The following is a 27,115-nucleotide window of genomic DNA, read 5'->3' on the forward strand; positions in this document are numbered from 1 at the left end:
ATCGGGAAACTGTCGGTGAGGCGGGGTACGGTGTACGCCAGCCGTAAATAGTTTTAACGTAAGAGAAATGGTCGACGTACAACGTGCGTGACACTAGTGGTACATCTGCAATGCTGCAAGTCGTTAAGGGAAAAGTAACTGTGGTAACTGCGATTTTAGGTGGGTTTTAACGCGCGCTAATAGGACGTCATGCGTTTATTAGCAATAAATCGTTATTATTTTACGTTATAGCGCGTAACAACATAAAACGTGTTATTGGTGCGTTTTACTTTTTGTACACATTTATATTAGATGTGTTAATATCTTATAAATACTTTTATTGAACTCTCGTACATAATGAGACATCTCTTGTAAATATCCTTCAAGATTTGTCACACGATGGTAAACCTGAAGAAAAGGGGAGCAGTCTCCGATGACCTTGACCTTGACATATGTTATAACGGTGACCCTCCCGAGTGACCTTCAAAAGATTTTAGCCGGCGCTCGTTGTTTATTAAAAAGTTATTAACAAAAGAAGTTTCGAAATAGGTAATACTGAAGGAGAGTCTCCTCCTCACCGTTTTCGCGGGGTTCAAAAGCGGGAATCAAAAATGGGGTTGGGTTGGGTTAGATTATATTTTCCGACTCTGGAGCCCCGGACAGAGACGCATCGTTTTCAGCCCGCTTCGCGGGAGGGCGAGAGGCAGGGGCTTCGCCCCTCCCCCCCCCCCGCCGGGTCCCGTCCCGTGTACTACGTGATCACAATAGATCTGTTCTTTTTAGCTGCACTACTGAACTAGTGCAGTTAGTTAGAATGAGACGAATATACTTTCTTTCACTCTAACTGCACTAGTTCAGCAATGCAGCTAAAAAGAACAGACCTATTTTGATCACCTAGTACACGGGACGGAACCCGGCGGGGGGAGGGGCGAAGCCCCTGCCCCCCGCCCTCCCGCGAAGCGGGCTGAAAACCTTCCATGCACATCAATCATGTCAATTATCTTACATCTTCGGTTTCTGGTGATAGATTGTGACGATATGATATGATATCACTATCAATTAATATGATTACTTCGAAACGTTGGTTAACGATACAGAATTCGTGATTAACATTCGTGGAGAAGAACGAAGCCAAGAGGCGGACCCGAGTGCGAGTCGTCAGCGCCCTTCGTTTCATTCCACTCCCTTTTGCACGAAATCAATTCCCCCAAACGAAGTTTTGATGGCATCAAGCGGATCTTCGTTCCTCCTTAATCTCGCAATCCGTATGTACCCTGAATATCGAAACGGTAGGGAACTAGACGGCAGGAGTAGTTGGCACGAATTCGAATTATCGAGTCCCGAAATATTTTATGCAAACAACATTTCCTCCATTTTCCGGCCTTCAGAACACTCGCGAATTAATAATCATTTCAATTCGCGAATTTGCAAAATTCAGACACGATTCTTATTTGGAAAAGTGCTGGTACGTATGTACGTATGTATGTATGTGATACCGCATGTAATATGGGTGTGTAACGTAATTTAGATAAATGTCGCCCAAAACTCCCTTTACGTCTGCTCTTCAAACATCGGTCGTTTCTGGCGGATTGCAGCGTACATTATGTAAGCCGGAGCTCCGCCAATGTACAATCCACCCGTGAGAAACTGTCGTCTGGGGTGTAAATGTAACCGAATACAGAACGCGAGCTGCAAAGTTTTGAAGTCCTTCTCGCGAAAAGGGTCAATTTTGTTCGACGTGGATCCGTCGTTGTTCGAATTCTTGGAGCATGCGGGGTGCAGCTCCGGGACGGAGCTATATTGTACAATATTATATTAGCGGGGGCATAGCTCCGCGTGACGGCGGATACTGAGGACGGTAATGCGATTTTACGGTCACCGGGCCGCGAATACGACTTACCGTCCACGGAGGAGGAAACTAAGCCGTACCGGACGACTCCGCCATCTCGCACGTGGCATGCGATCCTTCGGTCGGATGTAACCGTCGTAATCGTGCCGCAAGCACAAGCCGAAATTTCCGTCCTGACCGAAATTCCGACGGGAAACGTCATTGTATTCGCATTGGTGTAATGGCTCACTCACGTTTACGCATGTTGTGCCGGTGTGCTTACTTGGCGGCCAATAAAGGCCCTTCACTCGACCGGATGAACTTGGCGGCGCGCCGCTCTGTCTGCTTTACATGGGGAGAATGAGCTTGACATGTCGTAATGGATGCGTTGCGCCAAGCGAATCCTCAGTAGATGCGCGCATCGATTTTGTAAATTCGCGCTACATAAAGTTCAGAAAGCCTAGTGGCCGTTGTTATTAGAAAAACCAACCCTCGCACGATTTTTAGATTCAGCTGTAAGGTCGCGAGACACAATCCGCTTTGCGCCTTTAAACGAAATGTCACGCCAGCTACGCTAGTATTTACAACCACGTTGTATCTCGCGCGGCAAAGAGGATAAGCAAGACTTTCGCGAAACATAAATCATTGATTTAGCACTGTCCCGCTAATTGTTTTCAGTCGCAGCGTTGTCACGCGAACGACGACCGAATGACTCATCGTTTGGCAGAGAGTAATACTGATAGAGATAACTATTTGGACTTTATCTTTGGGATGTTTTACGAGCGTTGTGTATATAAACTTCTTTATTCCATTTCCGGCGAATCTACCCCAGTTTATGCCTCACCCTTCGGAATTACCTTGACATATGACGGAAATACAATTGTAGCAAAAGATATGAGCGTACTTTATCTTAAGTATATTATACCAGTAATGTGTCTCTCGTCCTTCGAATCTTAAGCAAGATACAGAAAAAAACAAGAGTCTCAAGCTCAGCTTGTAGAAGATACAAATAGGCAATTAGTAATTCGCGATTCACTGTCGTGAAATGTACTTTACTCGCGTAATTAAGCGATTGTGGCGTCATATTGCGAGCTTAATATCATTCGATACGAGCGCGCAAACATCGATCCACTTTTATCATGCAGCCGGAAAAAGGAGTCGGTAATATCGCATTAAAGTAAATTACACCGGTGGCCGCTGCGGTCTCGCGGGGCATCGCCTCTAATTCCCAACGGAGTGATTTTAGCAGTAAATCCGCGCGTTTAACGACGTTGGCGAAACCTTTGATCTCGCACAAAACAAATTTTAATTCACATTTTAATTGCTCGACTGTCCGGTTTGTGTGTGTCGACAGTGCAGTGGCCGACGATCGTTTCCTCACCGCACCAGACCGCAAAGACCATCGTTTCTAATTATCGTGACGCGCGTTAATTTTTCCGCGTCGGCGGCCTTGATGCATCACGCGTGGCATGCCAGCACAAATTTCGGCTCGGCAATTCGTTTTAGCGGCAAGTCCGCTCGCCACCGGTCGTCCGCGATCATAAAGCGTTAACCGCACGAAACCGTGTCCGGCCACTCCTGGGGAGGATAATTGCTTTTTTCAACCTTAGCGCGAGCCTTATGCTCCCGGCTCACGCACGCATCCGCCCGGCGAGAATTACGCCCTCCTAAATTCGTACACCATCTGATTCCGCTTAATTGCCTGGCTCTAATTAATTGCATAATTTATCGAGTGTTAAGATAAACCCCGTGATTTAATCCGGCAGGAACATCGGTTCGCCGCGAGAACGCTCGATAGCGCGGCGGAAATCCGAGATTTACTGGCGTTTCATCGATAACGCGAAATCATGACGCCCTTTCCACGGACGAAACTCGAACTGATTAATAATACAATAATTTGTTCTTACTCCGTGTTAATGTAACGTGAACGTATCGTGACCTCCAAATATTTACGATCATATTAATTAGTAATGTAAAGTATTGTATTGACCACACTGGCAAATAATTTATTCATGACAAAGCGCAACGTTTCGGCCGAGATTCCAGCCCTCCTCAAGCGCAGAACACAATTAATTAAAGAGTCATTTTTGGCAGAAAATGACACTATCAGTTAACACAAACAAAAATGAGAGAACAGTCACCAGGAAGACAAAGGCGTGAGCATCTCGCTGAGTCAAGCAAACAAGTTCACTTTAATTAATTGTGTTCTGCGCTTGAGGAGGGTTGGAATACATTATTAATCTTCTTAGCGATCAATCTTTGTTTACATATTAATTAGGGTGGATTAAGCGGTGACAATTAAATAACATCTAATTAAATTCAATCAATAGTCACTAGAGACATTCCTTCCTTTCTTCTGTCGAAAAATTGAGCGAATCAATGTCGTATTATCAATCGCTCTGAGGAAAAGACGAAGAAATTACCGCTTTCTTGAATCTCTTCTTCGAGCGAACAAAAGAGATTGTTTTCTTTAATATCTCGCAGGAACAATTGATCCTTCGGCGGAGAATTCGCGGAGATGTTAAATCTCGGTCTGGACCCGCATAGTCTTATACCAGACCGTTCGTTGAATTTCGCTAGCTCCGTGGAAGATCGGAACCTGGCAGCGTTCCAAACCTACATCTCGGCCATGGCGACCCATGTCTGCGATGAGGTAGAACGAAATAGCACCGATGATTCTAGGCCGCATCATAAAGCTAACCCATAAAGGACAAGAAATTTTGAAATTCTAAGAGCTTACATGTACGTAAATCTATGTCTTGTGATTTTCACGAAGTTATAACCAATGTTTCAGAGAAAGTAACACATTTCATAAAACTTTTACCTCTTATTTTCTTAGAAAACTCATTCATCACGTTAAGCGCCATGTCGGTCACCGATGACCGACAGTGAACTTTCAGACTGCGTCGATCATCGATGACCAATCACATAAAACGTAAGAAATAATACCTGATATTAGTAACTAAAATTTTAAGATTATGAAAAAAGAAAAAATGTAACTGAAATTCATAGCCGAATATTATTTTTATTAATGTTAATAAATATGATGCAATATAATAATGGAGCTCACAGCTGCATGCGACCTTGCGTCGCTCAATCTATTCCGCGATGTAAACGAAAAGTAAACAGAATGGGCTTGGCACTAACATATTAACGAGATAAATCGAATTTTTATTTTTTACAAGCACAATACAAGTATAGAAGCAAAGTGTAAACGCACTTTTTGTTTTGTCTGCAATAAATAATGAAGGATACTTGGCGCGCATGCGAAGATTTGTCTTGATGGTTGTAGCTCAAGTTGATAATGCAATACTGGCTCAGTTAAGAATTTCGCTTGGTAAAATCGAATTTATCCGCCGCTGGAATTCTGGGCTGCCAGTGGCGTAATTTAATAAATAATAAATATAATAGCTGTCTATTGCCTATGACAAGTTGACTACGGTATTGTTTTGGGATTAGTTATGCGAAAGAATATTGGTGCAGGTATGTTTTGCAAAACGTTTATCTGAAAAAATGTTGTGCATGATAGTTGCAAATGTGTAAATTACAAAATTACAATCTCGCGGAGTTCATGTCGACTCGGATATCTGATCTCCTGATATTACATCGTTTAGTTTTCGACCTATTTCGAGCGACTCGCGTGCGTTCGCAGTGCAGCCGTGTGTTCATTACGCAATTAAACATATTTAGGGATAATGGGCGAACTTTCGAATTTTAACGACTATGGCGTAATAACTCAACAGGATTCATAACGCAAACTCGTAGCCATTTTCGGTATCACGTAAAGGGTTTAAATGTTTTTGTAGATCGGAATTTTCATAAAAGATATTTTCCCTAAAGTTTTATTGTCTTCTTTAATATTTGACTATTCGTGTGATAACACATTCACATGTAACACATAGCGTTATAACTAGTAAGCTTTCCGCGCGCTGGCTCTTGTCATACCCCATGAAAAATGAGATCGTTGATTAGCATTTATACAATTTACTGTTGCACATGTGCATTGGGAGAATGCTGCAACTATGTGGTCGAGTGCATTCCCGAAGACGGAACGCTAAGCATTTGTTAGAGTCTAAAGCAGCGAGATGTTTACGTGCTGGAGTTTGCCGTAAAAAGATACCGACCAATGTGTGGTGCGCGCGCGCGCGCACGAGCTGGAAGTTATGGATTTCCCTGAGTCTCTGAAAAATACTAAGAGAGAAGAATCGATTTTCGCTTTTGAGGAATGTTTGCAGGACAGAAAAGTAGAAGCTGACCATTATATCTCTTGTTAGAATTTTTCACCCGTTTTCTGCTTTTTACGAGCAATTATATGGATAAAACAGTTTCTTTAATCATCGTTGCAGAAATGCAGGATAGTCACATATGCACATTCGAATTTCATTTTGATGTAACGAATTACGTATACTTTGATAAAAACGGGAGTTTCTTTATATAAAAAGTTGTTTGCCGATTTATTTTCATTATATACATTACCGATTCATTGTACACATTACCTGCTGCCGTTTCGTCGCGAGATTAATCCAATTTAGTATATAATAATCTTCTTTACGGGAGACGTTCGTGCTCGACGTGAATGGAAGTGCGAATAAAAAGATCTCACGTCTCGCGTTAAATGCGTGAGAATTACGTTCTAACGGCGCTTCCACGTTCAACGACCGAGAGGAAGTCGCTCCTTCGTTCGTGAAGTCACTCGCGATCCGAGGCGTCGCGGCATTAAATCACGGCGCGTTGCGGGGTGGTAGCGTAGGAACGTATGACTCACCCTCTCTCTCTCTTTCGTCGCGAACGAAAAAAAAGGTGAATAAAAGCAGAGAAAGAGGTCTCCCTCTTTCTCCCCTTTTCTCCACGTCATCTTTCGCGCGCAGCACGACTCCGTGTCCCACACAAGGGCCGATTACTGATAAGCTTCGTGCTCTTCGTGCAGCAATCGCGATAAGGGAATATTCGAGCCGGCTTTAACACCTATCGTAGCCTCGCGCGGAAGCCGGTGTGTGCGCGTTACGTGGTATACGGTATATTACATGCAATTTTCTCGCACTTATCAACGAGCTTATGCTTGTTGCTCCTTGACCAGGACGACACTTTTCTCTAAGTATTTACTCAACGGCGAGTTGGCAGAAGAATTGCCTTATTGCGCATGATAGCAGGTTTGCGAGTTCCTATTTACTGATTAGGTGCGTTTTATTATCGGTTCCATTCACGCCAGAGTGGATGATGCTCTGTAATCTGGTCCTAATTAAAAATGGCTACAGTCACACATTCACGCGACGCACAACGAGCTCGAATCAATTCACGCACATATAAATTCGCGGATTTTCCGAGAGAGTAGTAGGTGTCGCGTTAGCTTACATTAGACTGGATCGGATTTTCTCTCAAATTCGCGCCATCATTTTCCATTGCGCGTGCCGAGAGATACATTCTTTTTTTTATTCTTAATTCTTCCAGAATCTCTTGGAGTATCGTCGTCTTTAATATATATACACACTATTATACTGATTAATATAGTCACCAGATGGACAGTGATAGTTTTTAATCGGAGGCGAGCAGCTCTTTAAATCGTTAAACGCTTTCACGAATATAATTAAAAGTTTGAAAGTCTTTCGTGGAGACTTTCTTTCCCTCTCTCTCTCTCTCTCTCTCTCTCTCTCTCTCTCTCTCTCTCTCTCTTGTTTGCAGGTAGTTGACGTTATTATTTTTGACAAAGTATATATCATTAGAATAATAATAATACATTTGTTAAAAATATTAATTTTGTATCTTAACTGTGTTTAAAGATATTAAAGGACGAAGCTCGGACTTAATTAACAAATGGAAATGAAGTTCTATTTTTTCTTGCTTCGCGCGCAAAACGCTTGCCATTTAAGACAAATGTGATAGTGAAGCAAGCAAAAAAAGTTAAAGTTAGTTAACTATAACGAGAGAAATACGGTACTTCCAAATTAATTTTGTTCTCTTGTGACCACTCGTTAACGACCAAATGTTCCGCTAAATTACTACGTTACGTATCGTATTTCTAAAGCGTTTCTCTTTGTGTTGCTGTCGTTATTGCAATTAGTTCGTAAACGAGATCAACGAAACGTCCTCTCAATTGTATTTGTTTAAGAGAACGCAATGAGAAATAACATTTAAATAACTTTCCTTGAAAATAGTATAATTATTGTAAACAAGTAAGGATAATGTAAAGATATAATGTGTAAAAATTATAAAGATTGGTGGGAAGAGAGCGATGAGCAAATAGTCGTCCAATATTTGAAAAGCGGCAGGGAGAGGGGGGGGAGAGAAAGAAGGATGTTATTATAAAACATTTATGTATATTCCAATTTCTTTTTTTTCGAAAAAATATTTCTGCCATATTTTAGTGAGGATGGACAATTTTGTCAATATTATCGATTTTTTTATTAAGTTTGATTCTCGAAGTAATGGAAATTGATTGATTTGAAACCGAATATCATCTACGTTCATTAAATATTTATTTGCACACGGTAAACCTTTACTGGAGTTTGGGAGCAAACTGGGTATTTGCTAATCACTTTACCAGCCTAGGCGCCGAATCGTTAAAATATCACGCCGAGCGTCAACGAGCATGTTACCTGCGCGATTAGGTGTTCGGTAATCACAGGATGTGTATTATCATTGCCGAGTTTCGGACTTGTGCAAGCGCGAAGTAATGAAATGACGTGTATCACGTAATCGAAGCATCGCACGGACATATCTCGTTTACGATAGTTCGCTGCAGCGATAAGAGACCGTACGCCATACGAGTAGGCGTAAAGATACGTAACGGGGCTGACTAAACGTGGTAGGAAACGGCGGAAACGTCGTAAAACACTTTTCCCTTACTACGTTGACGGAGCATCGATTTACGCGTTGCGATTCCGACGTGGTGGCATCGCCTTGTTCTCGCGCGATCGAGGAATTCACTTCACCTTTATTCTCGCGTTGACTTCCGGAATTGGACCATTTGCATAAACTGGGACATGCACACGAACGCTGTCACAACGACGCTATTTTCCGACGATTTTTCCTTGAGTTAACGCCGGACGTTTCGCGTCGATTGTAATCGATCTTTTGAACTGTCACGCGTGAATTATTTCCCGCATTACTCGCGTCACTATAGTTTGAACATGCGGCCGTTACCTCAAAGACCGACGGTTATTTTTATGATACGCGCGATTCGAAACTAGCAACCGGCCGTGTAGTAATAGTAGTAACAAGAAATAAATCCTGGGGCGCTCGCAAAACTGTTCCGGCTTTGTTTGCAACGGCTCGGAAAAAATGTTGCTGGCTGTGGTGGTGTGTCATACAAAGCTTGTAATACACCGTAGCAATTACGGTGTCGCCCCAAGCGCGGATTTTTCGTGAATTTTGACAAAATAATCCGGCAAAATTTGTCATCGGCCTGCGACACTGATGGACGTTTACGCCGATCTTGCCGACCGTGCAATGTTTCAGTTATCGCATCAATTTTTTAAATTGCCTAGGAGCACGATCATTAGAATCGACGTAGAATTGTTACGAACGATTTTATTTTATTTTTTCTTGGTTTAGAATGTGTGCTTTATGTATATAGCAACTCTATATGTATGTGTAATTTCATGTAAAACATGTTCCCATATTACGTTTATTATTTCATAAAATATGGAATAATTTCTCGATGCAGACATCATCTTCAGAAATGTTTGCATTGCAAATAGTTATGGTCAAAATAAGTCATTTCTTTCTAAAAATTATGAGAAAATACTACGTATTTTCTGAAAAAATGTCAAACTATTCAGGATAAAGTATTCACGTCAATTATTAATTCATAGACAAGTTAAGCGCCTAGAAAGTCATCGACACGTTTCTTGATGTTGCTCGAAAGAAAATAACGAAGAAAACATTTTACGACGATGATACTCTTAGGAGCCTGTTGATGGTCAAAGAGGTACCAAGGTCCAACGATACGAATCTATAGTATCTTTCGGTTCATCCTAGTAGAGTCCCTGGGATCTCCGTGTGCCATCGAGCGGAGGTCATATAAAATAGTGGTTAAAGCCGATGAAACGAAGGATACCGGTAAAATCGATTATTTCCGATTTCTTGGAATCCTGCCGAACCTACTCGTACCGGCCAATGTAATGTCGTCGCATTACCCTCTGTATCGTTTAATTAAGTCGCAATGCAATTTATCGAAGATTTTAGAAGTAGTAATTCATATTGCAATCCAAGTTGACGAGAAAGTTGATTTTTGTCTAGTTAAAAGGCCATTTACCGCATAACTTCGATTATCGGACTTTCGTGAAGTCATTCGATTGAAATCATTCGATATCCATCGTTGAAAACTTTTGCACAGATTAATTATCGATAAACATGAAGGTAATTGTCATGTAAGGATATTGTTATAAGTAACGTAATCTAATAATCCTATTTTATTAAGTAATCAGGTATTTTCACAATGTCAGGTCTTCAAATATCTATATAAAGGTTCTAGCAGAAAGTATCAAGTGAAGGACCTAGCAGCGTTTGCCAGAAAGACTCGATCTCCCGTCTTCTATACGATCTTAAGCTTGGTGCGAGTTTGGTTGCAATATCAAGTAAAAAGAGAAATCGAAGGAGTGAGGTATTGGCGAAGTTTGTAAAGAAAACCGATGTGCAGCGTCAATGAAATCGATTCTACCTTGGCGCGGCGATTTGGCGAACCGATAGATCGGTAGGTCCTTTTCTTTGTACAGTTGAAGGCTTTTTAGATAAAATCGCGTTTGTGTTAACCGCTTTTACAACCGCTTTTCCGTTTCTCAAAAAGAAGTTTTCCATAATGGCTCGCGCGCGGTCGCAACGTTTTCCAGGTTTTCGCAGGTTTTCCAGAAAACAATGTAAAAGAGGAACGAAAAATCAGTGTTTTTCTCATCTGCCATAGCGGGGGTGATAATGACCCTAGATAGAGATGTCATTGCCAAAAGTTTAATTTTCTTCTCTTTCTTTATTTCATTTGCCATTTAGTTAGATTTTTTAAAGAAATTGGCACAAGTATCTTCCTCTCTCTTTTACTCTTTTTTCCAGCATATTACTTTTTATATAATTTTCAACTTATTATTTATTATGTCCTATATATAATTATTATTACATCAAATTATTACTTAATACTATTCATGAATATATATTCCAATTATCTGAATATGTTCTATTTATTCATTCATTATTAATTTCATTTATTAATTAAACAATGAATTATTCGTTACTTTAAAATTTATATAGATCAGTTGATCTCTTAATTATGATTGTAAAGTTTCCTTATCTTTATTTATCTTGTTAATATCTTTATCTAACATATCCTTGTTAACACATTGAAAACTAATCTCTGTAAATTCTCTAAAGATACTAGACTAGATTTTTGTGCATAAAAATAAATTGTATTTTTTATATTTGGTATAATGTAATCCGCGAAAGAGAAAGATTCTCGACAGCGAGAACAATTCTCGAGGATAGAGTTCATAACATTGTTACATCCTCATGAAACATTTGCGTTTTGACGTGCAGGGTAGGGACAACCTTATCTATGCCTCGGTTTATTAAGAATATAGTATGAGGGGGCGGAGGTGTCTCCCGTAAGTGAGGCACGTCCTGAAGCAACTTATAATTGACCGAAGGTTTGTCCGTGACAGTTCTCGTCTCCCGTTCTATATCTCCCATTCTCTCTGCTCTTTCCTCGCATGCGCGAACTTCTCTTTCTCTCTTCTTCGTTCTCTTCTCCACCTGTCTTTCACCTCTTTCCATCAGTCAATCCTCTCTCCCTTTCTTCCTTCCTCGCTCCCTCCCCCTTCCCTCGCTCTCTCTCTTTCTCTCTTCTTCCTTTGTCACCTCTTTCTCTGTATGTCTTTCTTCATGCGAATTGACGAAATTGCTTTGTTCTAGTAGACACGACCCGGAGCATTTTGCTACGGCAATTTCCAACCACTCCGTTTGGCTCGTTAAAGAAAGGTGGCCTAAAATCGATATATATATACATATATAGCTGGACCGACAATTGATCGTCACAGGTGGTTATATTTGAGATACCTCACATGGTTATGTATTTATTTTCCTTTTGTTACTCGAATTACAATTTTTCACGAGTGATTCACCATACATGGTCATGAATTTCATTGAATTGAAATTTATTGAAGTCTGAAGTCTCACACATTACAGTGCTGCGTACATTTGCGCCCGGATGCGCAAAAATGTGCGTTTATAAAATTATAGTAATGATATGTTCATAGATAATAATAATATATTATGTAATCGCGTTACATTGTGGTTGCGGTAATATAAAGGATTTTGTATCGTATTAATAAGTTATCGTATCAATAAAGACTTCGTTTGATCTTTTGCTGCACTCGCCAGGTTTTCATGCCAGGTATAGCGAGAAAAAAGAACAGAACACAATTATGGAATTGTGATTTTGCAATTGAATTACATCGTGCATTGCGATCATTTCGATAATTTTTCGATAATTAATTTCGACTCGATGTATGTATATACATCATGAGATAATTATTACTGCAAACACACAATTAATAATCATATTATATAAATTATACAAATAAAACAACTAAAAATGAAACTAAAAAATGGAATAACTACATTAATAAAAAGTAAAAAAATCCTTAAAGCTATTTATATTCTTGTTTTATGATCGCCGTGCCATTGTGTTGAGCATTGCTTGAAAAGAAAGCAAGGTAATTATGCAGAAAAGTTACACAGTGCGGATCTTTTTCATTTTGATACATGTTATAAAAGGTAAAGTTCTAAGTAATGTTTACTTAACAACTATGTGGCAGTCATATAGTTTCTGAGATATATCACAAATAATATTAAAGTAATTATACATATTAGGGGAGTTAGATTAGCTTCGATTACTTTGACCTTGACAGATATTATAGAGGACATCCCCCTGAATACCCTGCAGAAAATTTCAGCCGTCGTTCGTTGTTTATTAAAAAGTTATTAACAAAAAAGGTCAAAATAATCGGAGCTAACTCTCTTAATCTATATAATTACCGTAATATTATTTATGATATATCTCAGAAACTACACACGAGACAGTCACATAGTTATTAAGTAAAAATTACTTAGAACTTCACCCTTCATGTGTCAAAATGAAAAAGATCCGCAAAGTATAACCTTTTCTGCACAATTACCGAAAGCAATAAGCACGCGGAATTAATGAAGGTTCTCCCGTTTTTCTTAAAAGCGCTATTAGTCACGGCGCGTTCTATATCGAGAGACATTTATTTTCGTGATTCGCACAAAAAGTCACGCAATGACGATGCGTCATTTGGTGTTCGAGTATCAAAGACACATTTTTTTTCGCGTCCCGAAGGGTAGAGCTCATTGATTCGATAACTCTTGTGTTTGGCACAGCTAGTGAAATGCGACACGCAATACTGTGTAGGATTCGATATTCTGGGATTTATAGTGATTCAACCGATAAAAATTTTATAGGCTGGTCACACACTGAAATACAACAATGGAAATGCTAATAGATGCATTGGTTTCTGTAAAATGTACAATTATCTCGGCAAAATAACTATTCTTTTTTAGATGCCGGTATCTGGATACAGCATTTTGATTCTCACAGAATTCTCCACAGCTTAGTGCTCTTACAACATCATTTAGCATTCTTCGTTAATATTTTAGTTACGACATAAGAGAGTTTATTGTTAAAATTATTAATTTATCACAAAACTTTTTTCTGATCGCAAAGCGATTTAGGCTGCTCTGAATAGCGAGTCTAATCCGCTGATAATCTGTTGGAGCATTCGTCTCACGTTATTCACACGTGACTTCGGGCTTTTTCTCATCGTGCAATAACGATCTCCGACATTAACCACTCTCGTGATAATACGATTCCGAGCGTGGGCGATTCTATTATATTATAATTCATGAACTTTCCAAGATAAAGACAGAGGCACGCATACGCATACTCACATTTCACGCTTGGCGGACGGTACTCCAATTCTCGTAAATGCGACAGCTCGTTTATTAAAACTCCTTTCGATCTAATAGGACGATCGGACGGAGAGTGTCCTTCGTTCTCCTTCGCGTTATTGAAAGCAATATTTTTCGCGTTAGCTATTGTAGAAGGTCCTGGAAGTGTGTTATTACGGCCACACTGAACGTTCTGCACAAGCTCGCGCGCATGTCAATATGGATGGTGGTGGCTATTATACCTTCCTTCTACGCTCTATCCCTGTCATTGTTGTACAACTGAAATATGCAATAAATCTTCGTTATTAGCTGGTACCTTCTCATGTTCCAGAATTCGAATTAATAAAAATTAAAAAATTCGAAAAAAATTTCGAGAATTGCTAATCGGTTCTCATTATAAACATTATAAATTGCCGATCGATCTCATTATAAACAGATCGATCGTGAATTTATCTTAATAATATTGTCAACTTGAGATTTCGTTCTAGAATCGTTCTCGAATCTGCGCGCATTTTCTTAATAGAAAATGGATTTCAGTTTAGCAGTTTTGATTCGGACTGTACTTGTTAAAGCAAAATATTCAATGCGATCAATTAAGAACGGGAACCTGATCGAAATTCATGGATAACTTTTATAAATAACTAGAACGTCGCAAGAATTGTAGTTTGGAGTTTGACTGTGTCAACTAGTTAAAATTGAGTATTTATGAAATATTTGATAAAATATATAATAAATTCTCATGAAAGGCAGTGAGCATCTGTACAAAACATAACAGAATGAAGCGTAATGATCGTTTCAACCTGGGACTGATGCAGAATGGATACGTACACGGCGGAAATAATGAATAGCACTTGGTTGCTCGCCACCGATATATATCAAATCACGCTTTGGATCAAATCCACATATCCGGTTTAATCTGCGCATCGATCAAACTATAAAACTCACCGTTAAATCCGTAAACAATATTCGCCGCGTGTATCATTTACTATCCTCATCCGATTGTCCTCGTTTGTCCGCGTACGCTCTGTAACACGTTACGGAGATGAATACGGATTTATAGCGTGCCTTCGTTATCGTGACGCGCTAATTCGCCAGAGGATTGACTTTGACAACGCTCTCACGTCATGTAATAACGCCGCGCGTCCTGATAACGCGAGATCGTCAACAACCGCTGACTAATACCTCGATAGACGAGTCTAATTACTGGAACCGTCATTTTTGCGCGGAGTTTACACGACGCTGATCCCAGAAAATACCCATTGCGTCTCAACGCGGTAGCGCGCATTCGTCCAACGAGATAAATGGATATGGCTGCGCGGAATCGATTCAGGCATTATTAAAAGTTTTGTTTGTGCGACATGTGACTTCATCCTTTATTTTCGATACAGCTCGACACAGATACACTATACCCACGCAGCAAAATAACTTAGTTGATATAATCGCATATGTATATGCCTACAATTTTAAGTCATATCTGAGATATTTTATTTTCAGATATTCACAGAATATCTGTAGGATATCTCATAACTCTATATCACATTTTTCTTTGAAAAAGATATCTGTGCAACATTTGCACATGACTATCTTTATTCATACCTGATCGAAAAGCCATAAATATTTTTAAGACGTCTCTGAGATATCTCTACGACGTCTAAAAACATATATATATTCCAGGCAGCACATGTTAGCCTAATATACATTTCTTAGACGTATCTAATGTCTAAGAAACATAAAGTACCATTTAAAAAACGGTTTAAATAGAAACCGTTTTTAGACCTAAATTTCAAAAACCGTATTTTTCACAAACGGCAAGCTGCTTCTCAAATCCCTCCTCTTCGAGGGGTAGCGGATTTTATCCCACTTCTGATGTTGAAAGATGCGAAAAATTAGATTTTTCCACAGAAACGAAAAATTTATTTTAATAAATTGATTTCAAATTGTAAGATATCGAAGATAGTCGAGACCGTCAGGTCGTATAGAAGATCAGTATAAAAACAATACAATGACAACAGTTGGAGCATTGGCCGTGAACGCTAAGACGTAGCGTGTGGAACCAGGGATCCCGAAAGTTTGAGTTCGAAACCAGGCAATCTCCTCTAATTTTTCGTATCTTTCAAACTTATGTAATTATATAATTAATATAGAAAGAATAGCAATTTCTACTTAATTTGCGAGTATTAATTATATTTATATCATACGTTTCAATGTACTCGATTATGGAACAAGAGACAAAAATCAACACAAGTTGTGTGTCTTTCCTGCCTTTGGTTCACCAAGCGACCGATAGATGGTCAGGCCAGGCGTGACGTTCTCGCAAGAAACATTTGCGTTATCACCTTACAAATAATCCGGAAAACCGATCCAGTACTCCTTTCTTCTTCTCTTCTTTTGGACTCGACGTGTTTGCTGAAATAAGCGGCAACTTGAAATTAACTGGCTTATCGCTGGTTTTTTCCCAGGTGCATCGGACCCTCTTTTGGACTCTTTTGAAGTAAATAACGAGTGCGTAACTTCACTTTTTCAAAAAGGTGAAATTTCATTCCATTTGGACGTTTCAATAAAATGGTTATGAAACGTTACGTCAAAACGTTTATGAAACGGCTTTGAAACCTATGTGTGCTGCCTGGGATGTTGTCTGGAATATATTATTTGTCGTGATTTTTCTATTTTGAGAAATAAATTGCATATAATATCTGCTTTTAATGAGGCATACATATCATCTATATATACAGAATCAGATATCACATCTGAGATAAAATTATCATGACTTTACAATCTTGGAGATGTCTCTGAAATATTTTCATGATATTTTGACAGTACTTAACAATCAGATATTCTGACATTTAGATATTTTCTAGATATCTTGGTGATATATTTTGCTGTGTGGGTACAGATACACAATACAAATGCAAATTGATGCATTCCGTACAAGAGTCGTACCGCAGAGTGGCAAAGAAATGTCGTCATTCAGACAATTCGGGATAACCCGCACTGCGGATCCCCACAGATCCGCGGAATTACGTAGATCGTGCTTTCGCACGCTCGTCTCCGAAGTAAGTGCGATTCCGCGGCTCTGCGTACTTTTAATTACGGCGGAGAGCGCGACCGTGTTTATCGGATATTCCCTTTGACGCAAGAAATTGGAAAAGTTTCGGCGGACGTTTCCATTCGACGAGATCCCGCGCTCCGAGAGTTTACGTATCCGCGAGCACTTCGCTTACTTAAAAGCGACGCCCGTCGCTGTCTCTGTTTGCGAGCGACACCACCCACTTTGAATCTCTCGCACCGTCGAAGCCGTAAATGGAGATGAATTCGGCCGAATCCATTCGCGAAAACGTCCGCCCGGAAAAGAATCCCGGTTTTGTTGGGAACCGGAAATCGGTCCGGCCATGACCAACCTTTCTGGTTCGTGCGATAAGGAGATTAGCTTTCCTTTGGTACTTTATCCCCGAGGTCACCACAACGACGACGACGACGACGACATAAGCGCTTCAAGTTTTGCTCGCGTGTGAAATGTCCTGTAATGTAAACTATAGTAGCATACTTGTACCAGGTGCAGCCTATAAATTTCTATTGCGATTTGTATTTATTGTATTGATTAATCGATTTGTATATATCGTGAGAAAATATCTGATGTACATAAAATAAAATACATAAAATTTGTGATATTTGTACGCTGTGAGTTTCGTGTTCTGCCTTTTGCAGCGTTTCTTTCAGTTTGTACGGTGGAGATGCTAGCTTGACAGAGATTTCTTTCAGTAAGTTACGGGATGACATAGGTCGTACCGAGGCATCAAGTTGATGTCTTATGAGAAGGCATCCCTTGATACCGCAAAGTCATGGTACATCGAGTTAATACTCGATAAATAGACGCGCCCACCGGAATGTCTTATTCGTGATATTCTCCTCTTGCATCGCTTACGAGTAGTACAGTGAGTAGTATTGTAGACATCATTGATCGCTATTGTCTACGATATCAAGTTAATGCTTCATGAATAGATGCAACGACGAAACATCTTACTCGGGATATCCTCTTCCTCTCGATTCATGGGACAATGTCGCGGCTATTCTCGCGCTGCGTTACCGAGTTTAATGTGCGTTGAATGGAGGATCACACATTTACGCGATTCTCTGAATGGCGAGAAATGGGATATTTGTTTCGATCACTCTCTTTCTCGTTGTGAGGTTCATCGAATCGGTCCATTGAAGACTCCTGTGTGATATCGTTGTACGCCGGTCGATTAGCACGGTTCGCGCGCGAAACTTATGCAAATGTGACGTGCAAAGTGGTGATTGCCACGTGCTCTTAATGGTGCGTCGTCGCGTAGAAAATTGCTGTCGCGTGCCCCTGCAAGATTCTCTACCAAGCTGATCTTCCAGAGACAAGCTGCTTTAGCCGTTGTTGGCTCAAATCTGCATCGTAACAGACTATGGTTTGCCTCTGACTGGACAGGACCCTTAAATCGTTGATAAATGCGCGAACACACGATGGATATAGGATTTAGAGATGCAGAACGAGTGGAGACGGAAGACAAGAGCGAAGATCTGTCTGGCTCCCGTAAGATTTACGACGTCGATCACGGATGCGATCGTGATGCACGTCTCTGCGTAATATTCGTCGTGATTGAACACACGCCGAACGTAGAGGGTAGTCCAAAATCACCAGTCATAATTTTAAGGATAGATTCTACAAGAAAAATTCTAATACAGAAATGTCACATTTGACAATTGCGTCGTATTTTTTTATTAATGAAGTCGCGAGAGAACGCGACGATGGCAGTATTTTATGAACTTGCCTCTAATTAAGACGAATCAAGAGCTTGCTTGTACAAACAGCAAAATTCGATTATCGAGAGAAGTGGTAGCAAAAGAAAATATTCTCCGCAAATGAGGTTCGTTCTTGTATATTGATAATGCAAGTTTATGTATATATTTCTCCAATTTCGGCTCTTAAATATCATAAGCTTCTTGAGGGAGATTGCAAATGAGGTTGATGAGTTATTATCTACTCTACTTGAATTTGTTTTCATAATGATTCGCATGCGAAGTGCTTTGCTTCATATTACAATTTACGTGCACGAAAGATCTTATTTGCATAATAATATGTAACAATTTATTATTAGTAATTGCGCACTTTACTACGTGATGATGTTGACTACAAGAAAAGTGAAAAGACTACGTGAAATGCTTGTGTCCAATCATGACTTATGAATATACGAGTAAATTGTTTTCAGATATCTGCACATATCGACAATCAGTTTGAAATGCATTGGCTCTAGTTTAGGAAACCGCAAGCGTTTGCGTGCATTGCTTAAACGAAAGAATTAATCTACTTCCGCCAGTTTACGCTCTTATTCTTCTTTTAAACTGGTCGTTGTTGCTTCTCAACTCGTCGAACCGTGAAACACATGCAAAGCTCGTCCAACCGCAGCGTTTGCGAGTCCATGAAATACCAAGTAAATGTCTCTGTTTTGTTTTATAGTTTTGTAGAGAAGCATCCCATTTTCCTCATCCATCCTTGCTAATAAAGCACTTAAAATATTCTCCGTCCCATGATTATGTCATTTCGCATTGACATTTTTAATTATTTCCATTTCTTCGTGAATTTTATTTCTTAAAAATGTCTGTAGTTCTGTAGTTCTAATCTTTTTGCTTTCAGCTCCTGCAATACAGATTTTTCATTTGTGTGTGTGTGTGTGTGTGTGTGTGCGCGCGCGCGCGCGCGCACTCTAGCCTATATATGTATATTGTATTTTGAATTGAAGAAAAATGTTACTGACAAAATTGACCAAGAAATTGCATTCTGTAATCATGTTGAACTTCATGAAGAACTGAAAAACATTTTCTTAATACAAAATACAATAAAGATAAATAAAACTTTTATAGTAAGAACACGTGGAAAAGATTGAAATGATGAAAATTATATATTATACTAAAAAATTGTGTATTTACTTATAAACTACTTTGTAATCTGTCGATTACGTCCTGTACTTTGAAAGTGTTCGACATGATATTATTTCGTTCGCAAAAAGTGCGGCCTAATTCGATGTGATACAATAAATCGATATAATAAAGAAAACAAAGTGAGAAGAAAACTAAATGCTTGCATTTTCTTTTGGAGATGCTCCACTTTCGCATAGTGAAATGCGTCGTCACAGGGGAACAAGGCGATACGGGTCAGACATAAGCCACTTAGATTTTAGCGAGAGATTTCGTCTTACACCCGATATTACTCTAAGCACTGCAACGTTTTCGGGGCGTTATCGTAATATGTATACGCGAGAAGTGTTCACATAAGATTGATATCTTCGGCGAATCCGTTAAAAATTAATCTCTTCATATCTGAGAAAAGCATTTCACTAACAAATATCAAAAACCATGTTTATATTATTTTTAACATTTCAGAACATTATTATAGTAATTATAGTTTCGAAGCACACAAAATGAATTTTTCAAGAAACAATAGTTTTCTGAATTTGGAATACATAGGCTTTTCATATGGTTTTAGTTTAATTAATGTTATTTAAGATAATTGATATTTAATCTATCTGATATCTCATGTTATTGCTAAAATAAACTAATATCTTTAAAATGGTAGTTTTTCGTAATCTCGTTACTAAATAGCTTACAATTAATATAGTACAAAACAATTTTTATGCACTTGCTATAAGAGTAATAAGTTTGCTCTATATTCGATAGGCTGTTTCTGGTTTCGATGTACATCTTAGATTATTAGATCATCAGATTATTTTCATAAATAATCTGTTTGGTGAATTCCAAATGACAACTAGAACACGAGCTAAGACGAATTCTCTTCACATTCTTAAACAGGAATTTTTCGTTCGATTTCTCCCGGATTTTGCGGAGAAAATTTCCTGCGTGTCTTCCGGGAAGACATCCTGAATCTGAAGACACATCGCTCCGTTCGAGTTCTCCACACGACTGAACAAGCTGAGAAGCCGAGAACATAAGCTACTTGGATTTCAACAAGGAGTGTTGCGTTACTTTCGCAGAAAATGGACGGCTCGCCAACATTCTCTACGTTCTTCGTCTCGTAATCTCTTCAAACGGATTGCTCTCGTAGCTAACAAACACATTCGAACGAACGTCGCGTTCGTCTTGAGCAACTAAAACAAACGAATCTGCTTCGCGGACAAACACTTTTTTCCTCTCTTTCTCGTTCTTTGTTATCTTTAGCGCGTTGCTCTTGAATATAACATTTGTTGAGTTTTTGTAAAACTAGATCTTTACAATATTACCGTATCCTTTACATTTCTTTGGGAAGTAATCGTGGAATGATCGTTTGAACGAAGCAGGCGTGAAAACTTTCTGTACATATATTGTATTTTTCTTTCGTAAATAATTTGTTTTTTTCCTGAAAATCTCTCTTCTTCATCAAGCGATCTCACTGCATCGATTGCTTTGAAAATAGGATAATGAGAAAACAGTTGAGATGTGACTTTGGGAAATCTCAAGTTTTTGCACTTTGATCGCACCTCCGAAACATAGTTACCGGCACGATAATTCGTTGCAGTTACATCTTGACGAAAATCAAAAAGAAATTTCCCGAGAAATTTGATTTTGTAATTTAATAATATTGTAGACAAAATGTACTTTAAATCAGCTTGAAGATTACTTCTCCAAATGTTTAATTTATTTTGTTGAGATACATTTGATCAAAATACATGTTTTCATGCATTTAATAGCAATTAACTCAGAGTGCTCAATGTCGATTACTTGCGTCATTATTAAACAATCCAGATAACAATATTTTTAATGAATGTGATATAAACCGAGACTTTACCACACAAAATTCGAAATTAATAAGTTTAAACTAAATCTTTACGGTATAAACTCTTGAAATTTCTCCTAAACAGTACAATTGAATTTCGAGTTAATATGGAAACGAAAGTCAGACTTTTATTTCCATTAGGCTAGTAAAAAGTACATTATGATGAAACAGACGGCGAGGGGAAAGGATGCTGGCCATCGACGAATAATTGATTTCATTACCGTGAACAATTAGCAAATACTTGAAGCTTTTCATCTCATAGAAGTTTCTCCGTCTCGAACTTCAGCGGAGAAAGACAAGAAAGAAGTTATCCTTGAGGTTAACAAACTCATCCTTTCCGAGTGCATTTTTATGCATTTTTTGCCCAGTTTTGTCGTGCCAGTTGCACTGTGAAAAACTTGATTAACAATCAAATTGGAATCGGTTGCTTTTTATGCTGAATTGTAGAAGGTCACGTGTTTTCGAGCAGTGAAAATCGACGGCCTGACTCTGCAATCGGAGAGTTCCGCGCGAGTTTGGCTTTGAGACCGATTGTTAATTTAGATAATGTGTGAATCGATTACTCACGCAAAACAGGCAGATACAGCAGGATCATTGTATTAATAAAAAAAAGTATTTTCTCTATTTATCTCACCGTAAAATTTCATTTTAAAGTAGGGAATCATTATCTTTTTGATTTTAAATACTTTTTATTTTATTTTATTTAAGTATTAAATGCAATAAATAATATACAAAAATATTTAATTGATTATTAAAATTTCTGTTACTAGTACTATTACTATTTTTCCCATTATTTTTAATTGAAAGTTTATTATTTTATTATTCTTAAAGTTTTATTACCTTATTATATATATATTTATGAAACATCTTGCGTTCTTATAAAATACCAATTTTATGAGAATAAAGATTCTTTGACAACGCCTCTCCGTGAATTTTCTCACTCCACTAAGATCTTCTATATACATAAAAGGTTTCTCGGAAGTTTTTACATCGTTGGCCGCCAAGAGTATCGTTTCCTCGGAATAAAGTAATCAGCGAGACGTGCGGTTGAAGAGGGACGAGAATGGGGCTGAAAAAAATTGATGAAGGACTGTTGCAGGAATTTTACATGCCATTTGGCAGATCGTTACTCAAAAAACAGCTACACTTAGAAAGATCCTGTAGATATTTTTTAAACCATTAAATATTTTAAGATATAAGATATAAGATAAGATGATCTTCTGGTTATTGGAAAGAGTTGCCGAATGTTTAAATCGTACCTTATTTATTGTCTTCTTATTATCAAATTTGACGTGCGCATTTAACAGTAAATATATAAAATAAATGAGGAATATGAAACATTCACAAAATATGTCTCGTTTTGTGCATGCGACAAACATTTTAAAACATTAGACATAGTTGATATATTTTTTAGACCAATTTATGTAATAATTATTATTAACAATAAGTATTAATAATACGGTTTTTATTCTGCATTTTTATATGTTTTAAGTTATTTTAGAACGTTATTATAAGATATTTTATCTTTATTTTACGTCCCAATTAATATAATGAAAATATAATGAAAATATAATGAAAATTAAAACGATATTTTTATAAAATCTGTCAATGTTTCCTAAATCACACGGTGGTAGTATGATTTTAAATCGTACTGATATACACAAAATGAGAAATTTTTTTAATCTGTTTATTACTGTACATTCAAGTAGTTCATGATATACATATTGTATATACATATTGATACATATTCGGAAATAGAGGTGTCAAAAGTGAGATGATTGAGTTGAATAAAAATATCCTATATCACTTTATAAACGAGCACGTAAAATTTTGAGAGGTAAAAGGATTGTCAAATAAAAACGTACATCGAGACAGTACGTATAGTACCCTAGACGCGGTAGCGACTTATTAAAAAATATTAGAAAAGGATGCCAGCAGCGTGTTGTCCCTTTTCTCTTGCTTTTTTCTCTTCTTTTTACAATATATTATAAAAAAGCTTATAACAAATCAATTTTCTATTGAAGCACAAGGGCAAAGCTATAATAGTAGGTATCTTAAACATCAATTTCTACAATTTTCGATATAAATTTGCATACAAATTCGTATTTTGTATTTTTATATTTTTTATTTCTTCTATTGTATTACTTTATTACTGTCCTGTTCATTATCATTGATAGTAGCCTCGACATTTTGATATTAGGATTTTCGTCTCCAAATGAACTCAGAAATCTACCATTAACGGCTTATACGGTAGATCTTGGACCCCGTGTATGTGTGTGTGTGTGTGTGTGTGTGTGTAGCTGATTTTAAATAAGGCGCAAAGAAAGATTTATATAAAAAAAGATAGAAATCAAGGTTGAAGAATATAAAATCAAGATTATTCCGGCGTGATGTAACGATCAATAAAACTTTCTAGTAAATTTACGTTGGAAGACACGTTGAAGCAAGCGTCGTTTTACGCTCCCGTGTAACTTTCCTAACAAACGGCGTGATCGTTCTATCTGTAAATCTCGCAATTCCCCAGTATCGATCAGATCTTCGTTCCGGCTGAAACCTCTGCGAGGTTACACCTTCACGTAATGCAGCAGGAATTTTGAAACTTCCAAAGGGTGTTCTACCGGAGTTCGTTCGTCCAGGACGATTGACGCCTCGAATTGCGTGGATTTGAATTTCTGTATTCGTACCGGGAAGCAAGTTCAACGCGCTTCAAATTCAGCTGGATAAGCTCAGCGAAATTTTCCGGTAATAAGAACCATGCGACGCGTCCACGCGAGAATCGATTTCCTATTAAAAAGGCGGCATGACCGGAATTTTATGCGAGGAATTAATAATGCTCTGCGTATTTTCGTTAGCTTCAGATGAAATCAATGTTCGAATGATTTTGCACAATGCACATTCTGTTTCGTCAGTGAATAATTTACCATATTGTCGCAATATGATGTAATTTTACTCAATCTTGGACAATTACTAGCAAGTTATCAATCACTTTCGATGACTATTCTTCTCTATAATTATAGGTTTTGTTAACTTTGGATTATTTAACGGCGAAGGACTATGGATTTTCTTTTCTTTACGAAACCTGACTGGAGATGTAGATTGATCAAACGCTATCGTCGACAAATTCGTTAACTGCGGCTTTCAAGGAAATTTAGTTATTCATGGCTTTTAAGTTTTGCCTTTACGCTAATATTGTATGAGGAAGATTCCATTAAGGTACGACGATAAATAAATCCTATTAACGAGCCTTATTGTTTTTGGTAGAATGCACGGCCAAGAACGGGAGATCGGTGGTGGAGCACCATCCGTCCTCTTACTGGGAACAACCCTTTAGTCAGCCTTACTTCGACAACACGACAAAGAGGGAGACCACAACCACCGTTGGGCAATCCGCTTACCTGCACTGCAGGGTGCGCAATCTTGGCGATCGCGCGGTAAGTCCCAAGTTTCCTTATCAAAAGCTCGTCGTTGTAATAACAGCGCTCGAGTTCGGGAAACATTGCATTTCATAGGCACGGATCCGTTAAAAATGATCGTTTTGCGATTTCAAGATTTTACAGATCATCCTCTCCTTACGGGACGTTTGTTGAAAACGACTTATTCGAAGATATACTTATTCTTATTGACTCAACTTTTTCGAAATGGGTTATTATCCAAATAATTGTTTTCTGAATTTATCATTTTCTACATCTATTTCGTTCAGAGTTTTATTACCATCGTAAATGCGAGGATTCTTAGCAATTTTTGATGATGGAAAAAATAACCATAAATACCTGTTTCTCCAATGATTCAATCGGATATGATTTTGAAAAACTTATCATTATTCAAAGATTAAAGAGATGTAATTTGTCTTGTTTGAACCATTAATTTGGTTAACAGTCTTGCGGTTAATGCTCCATCAGCATTTTTAGAGAAAATTTAATTAATCGTTTAATCCTTTTATTCCTTAAATTATGTAAAACTCGATGAGCGTTTTAACGCTCGTTTATACAATATCAACAAGTTATCGCAGTTAGATTTTGCTATTGAGAGAGAGAATTCAGTGAGATAAAAACGATGATAAGCAGATTTGTCGCTGCAAAATCAAATCGGTATACTCTCGTTCGATTATCATAAAATTCTCAATTATCTTTTTGTTCTGCGTGATGCGAAGTATATTTTCAGTTTTCTATCGCGATTGCATTGATTCTATTGAGCTGCATAGGCATTGATAAATTCTTGCCCGCGTGCGTGCCTAACGATTGGAATCACGCGATCCGGAGTCAAATAAATTTGCAATTATGTGAGCGTGGCGTCGGCGCGATATTAATCTGCGATCATTCACGACAAACCTTGTTGTTCCGTTTTCTAATACACTCGCACGTTCGGACGTGAGTTCATTCTTCATTTACCCCACGCGACATCGCCCTGCACTTTTATAGTAACCCAGTTCACATCTTAGCGTTTTTGTAACTTTTCTTCTCAATCCTTTTTCTTATTTCCGTCCTGCAAACTTGTAAGCTAACAATAACTCTTCATGCTCCAAGATGCATAGATTTTCTTTCGTATATTGAGAGAGTGATAAAAGTACATTAACGCGCGATCTCGTTAACATCAGGGTATTTCTGGTCATTGTCGCGGAATGTCATTCCATAACGAAATTTCGTCGGAAATATGTTCGAGAATTTCACATTTCGCTGATATATTTGCTAAATGATTACGCAATCTAATTACCATATCGCAGAAAATTAGTCTTTTGTGTAGGATGTGCCTTTCGAAATCATATTATTGTAGGAAAAAATGGAATATGAAGATTTTTACAACAAAAACAGTTTGTGCATGAATTTTAATCATGTGCGCGCGCGCACTTGATTAAAAAAAAGAAAAAAGCAATATATATATATTTTCTTTTTTTAATGAAATATATTTTATTATTCATTTAAGTAACAACAAACCATTAGTTATGCGTACATATATAGTACTGTACATAGTTTCACAAAATGTAAAATACTTGCAAATAAATTTTATAAAAGCTCAAAGATGTATTATGCGTAAAAAACTTATACGTGGTTGCGACATCAATTTTTCGGGCAGTTTGGCACATTAGCGAGCGCTCGGGGACGCTGTTTAACCCGGTATTCATCACTCGCGATCCTAATGCAAAGTAATTTCGCGGGTAGGCGCATAGGTCAACCGGGCGAATGGTGACATTACGTGTTATCGGCTGCTGCTCATGCATCACCGCATGACGCACAGGAACCCGTCAGAGTCCAATCACCGATCGTAATCGCCGATAAATCAAATTTCTCTCGTACCCCATCTCTCCTTCTCCACTTCTTCCTCCACCTCCTCTTCCCTCATCCCTGCATCCCCTTTTAAACCGCGTGCCTACGTCCGCTATTCACAGCCACGCCATCAACCCTCAATAATGTACATACACACGAATATGCATTTGGACGTTTATATTCACGATCGTAAAATTAGCGTGATCGACATAGGTTGGCAGCATTACGATCATCACGTTCTAAGCCTCTAAGGCATCTGATCTCGCGTTGCTCACAAAGGTCATCGCGTGATAGTTAGATGTCGGT

The 27,115-nt window shown here is 38.3% G+C and overlaps 1 protein-coding gene and 1 long non-coding RNA gene across 10 annotated transcripts in view; one reads left to right on the forward strand and one right to left on the reverse strand.

The window, feature by feature from the left end:
- The window catches only part of LOC105287792 (T-lymphocyte activation antigen CD86), a 235,361-nt gene that overhangs the window by 181,811 nt on the left and 26,435 nt on the right, over positions 1-27,115 (forward strand). For all 9 annotated transcript variants that reach the window (XM_011353559.3, XM_011353562.3, XM_011353557.3 and 6 more), the window contains one exon: positions 24,810-24,979. In XM_011353559.3, the coding sequence (XP_011351861.1) occupies positions 24,810-24,979 (170 nt within the window). The remainder of the gene's footprint in view (positions 1-24,809; positions 24,980-27,115) is intronic.
- On the reverse strand, positions 11,198-16,382 carry LOC105287791. The gene is made up of 2 exons (XR_895503.2): positions 13,757-16,382; positions 11,198-11,772 (listed from the first exon to the last, which is right to left on the reverse strand). It is a non-coding gene; the product is annotated as an uncharacterized LOC105287791 (long non-coding RNA).

This window comes from Ooceraea biroi, chromosome 8, assembly GCF_003672135.1.
Source record: "Ooceraea biroi isolate clonal line C1 chromosome 8, Obir_v5.4, whole genome shotgun sequence".
Classification (NCBI taxonomy): domain Eukaryota; kingdom Metazoa; phylum Arthropoda; class Insecta; order Hymenoptera; family Formicidae; genus Ooceraea; species Ooceraea biroi.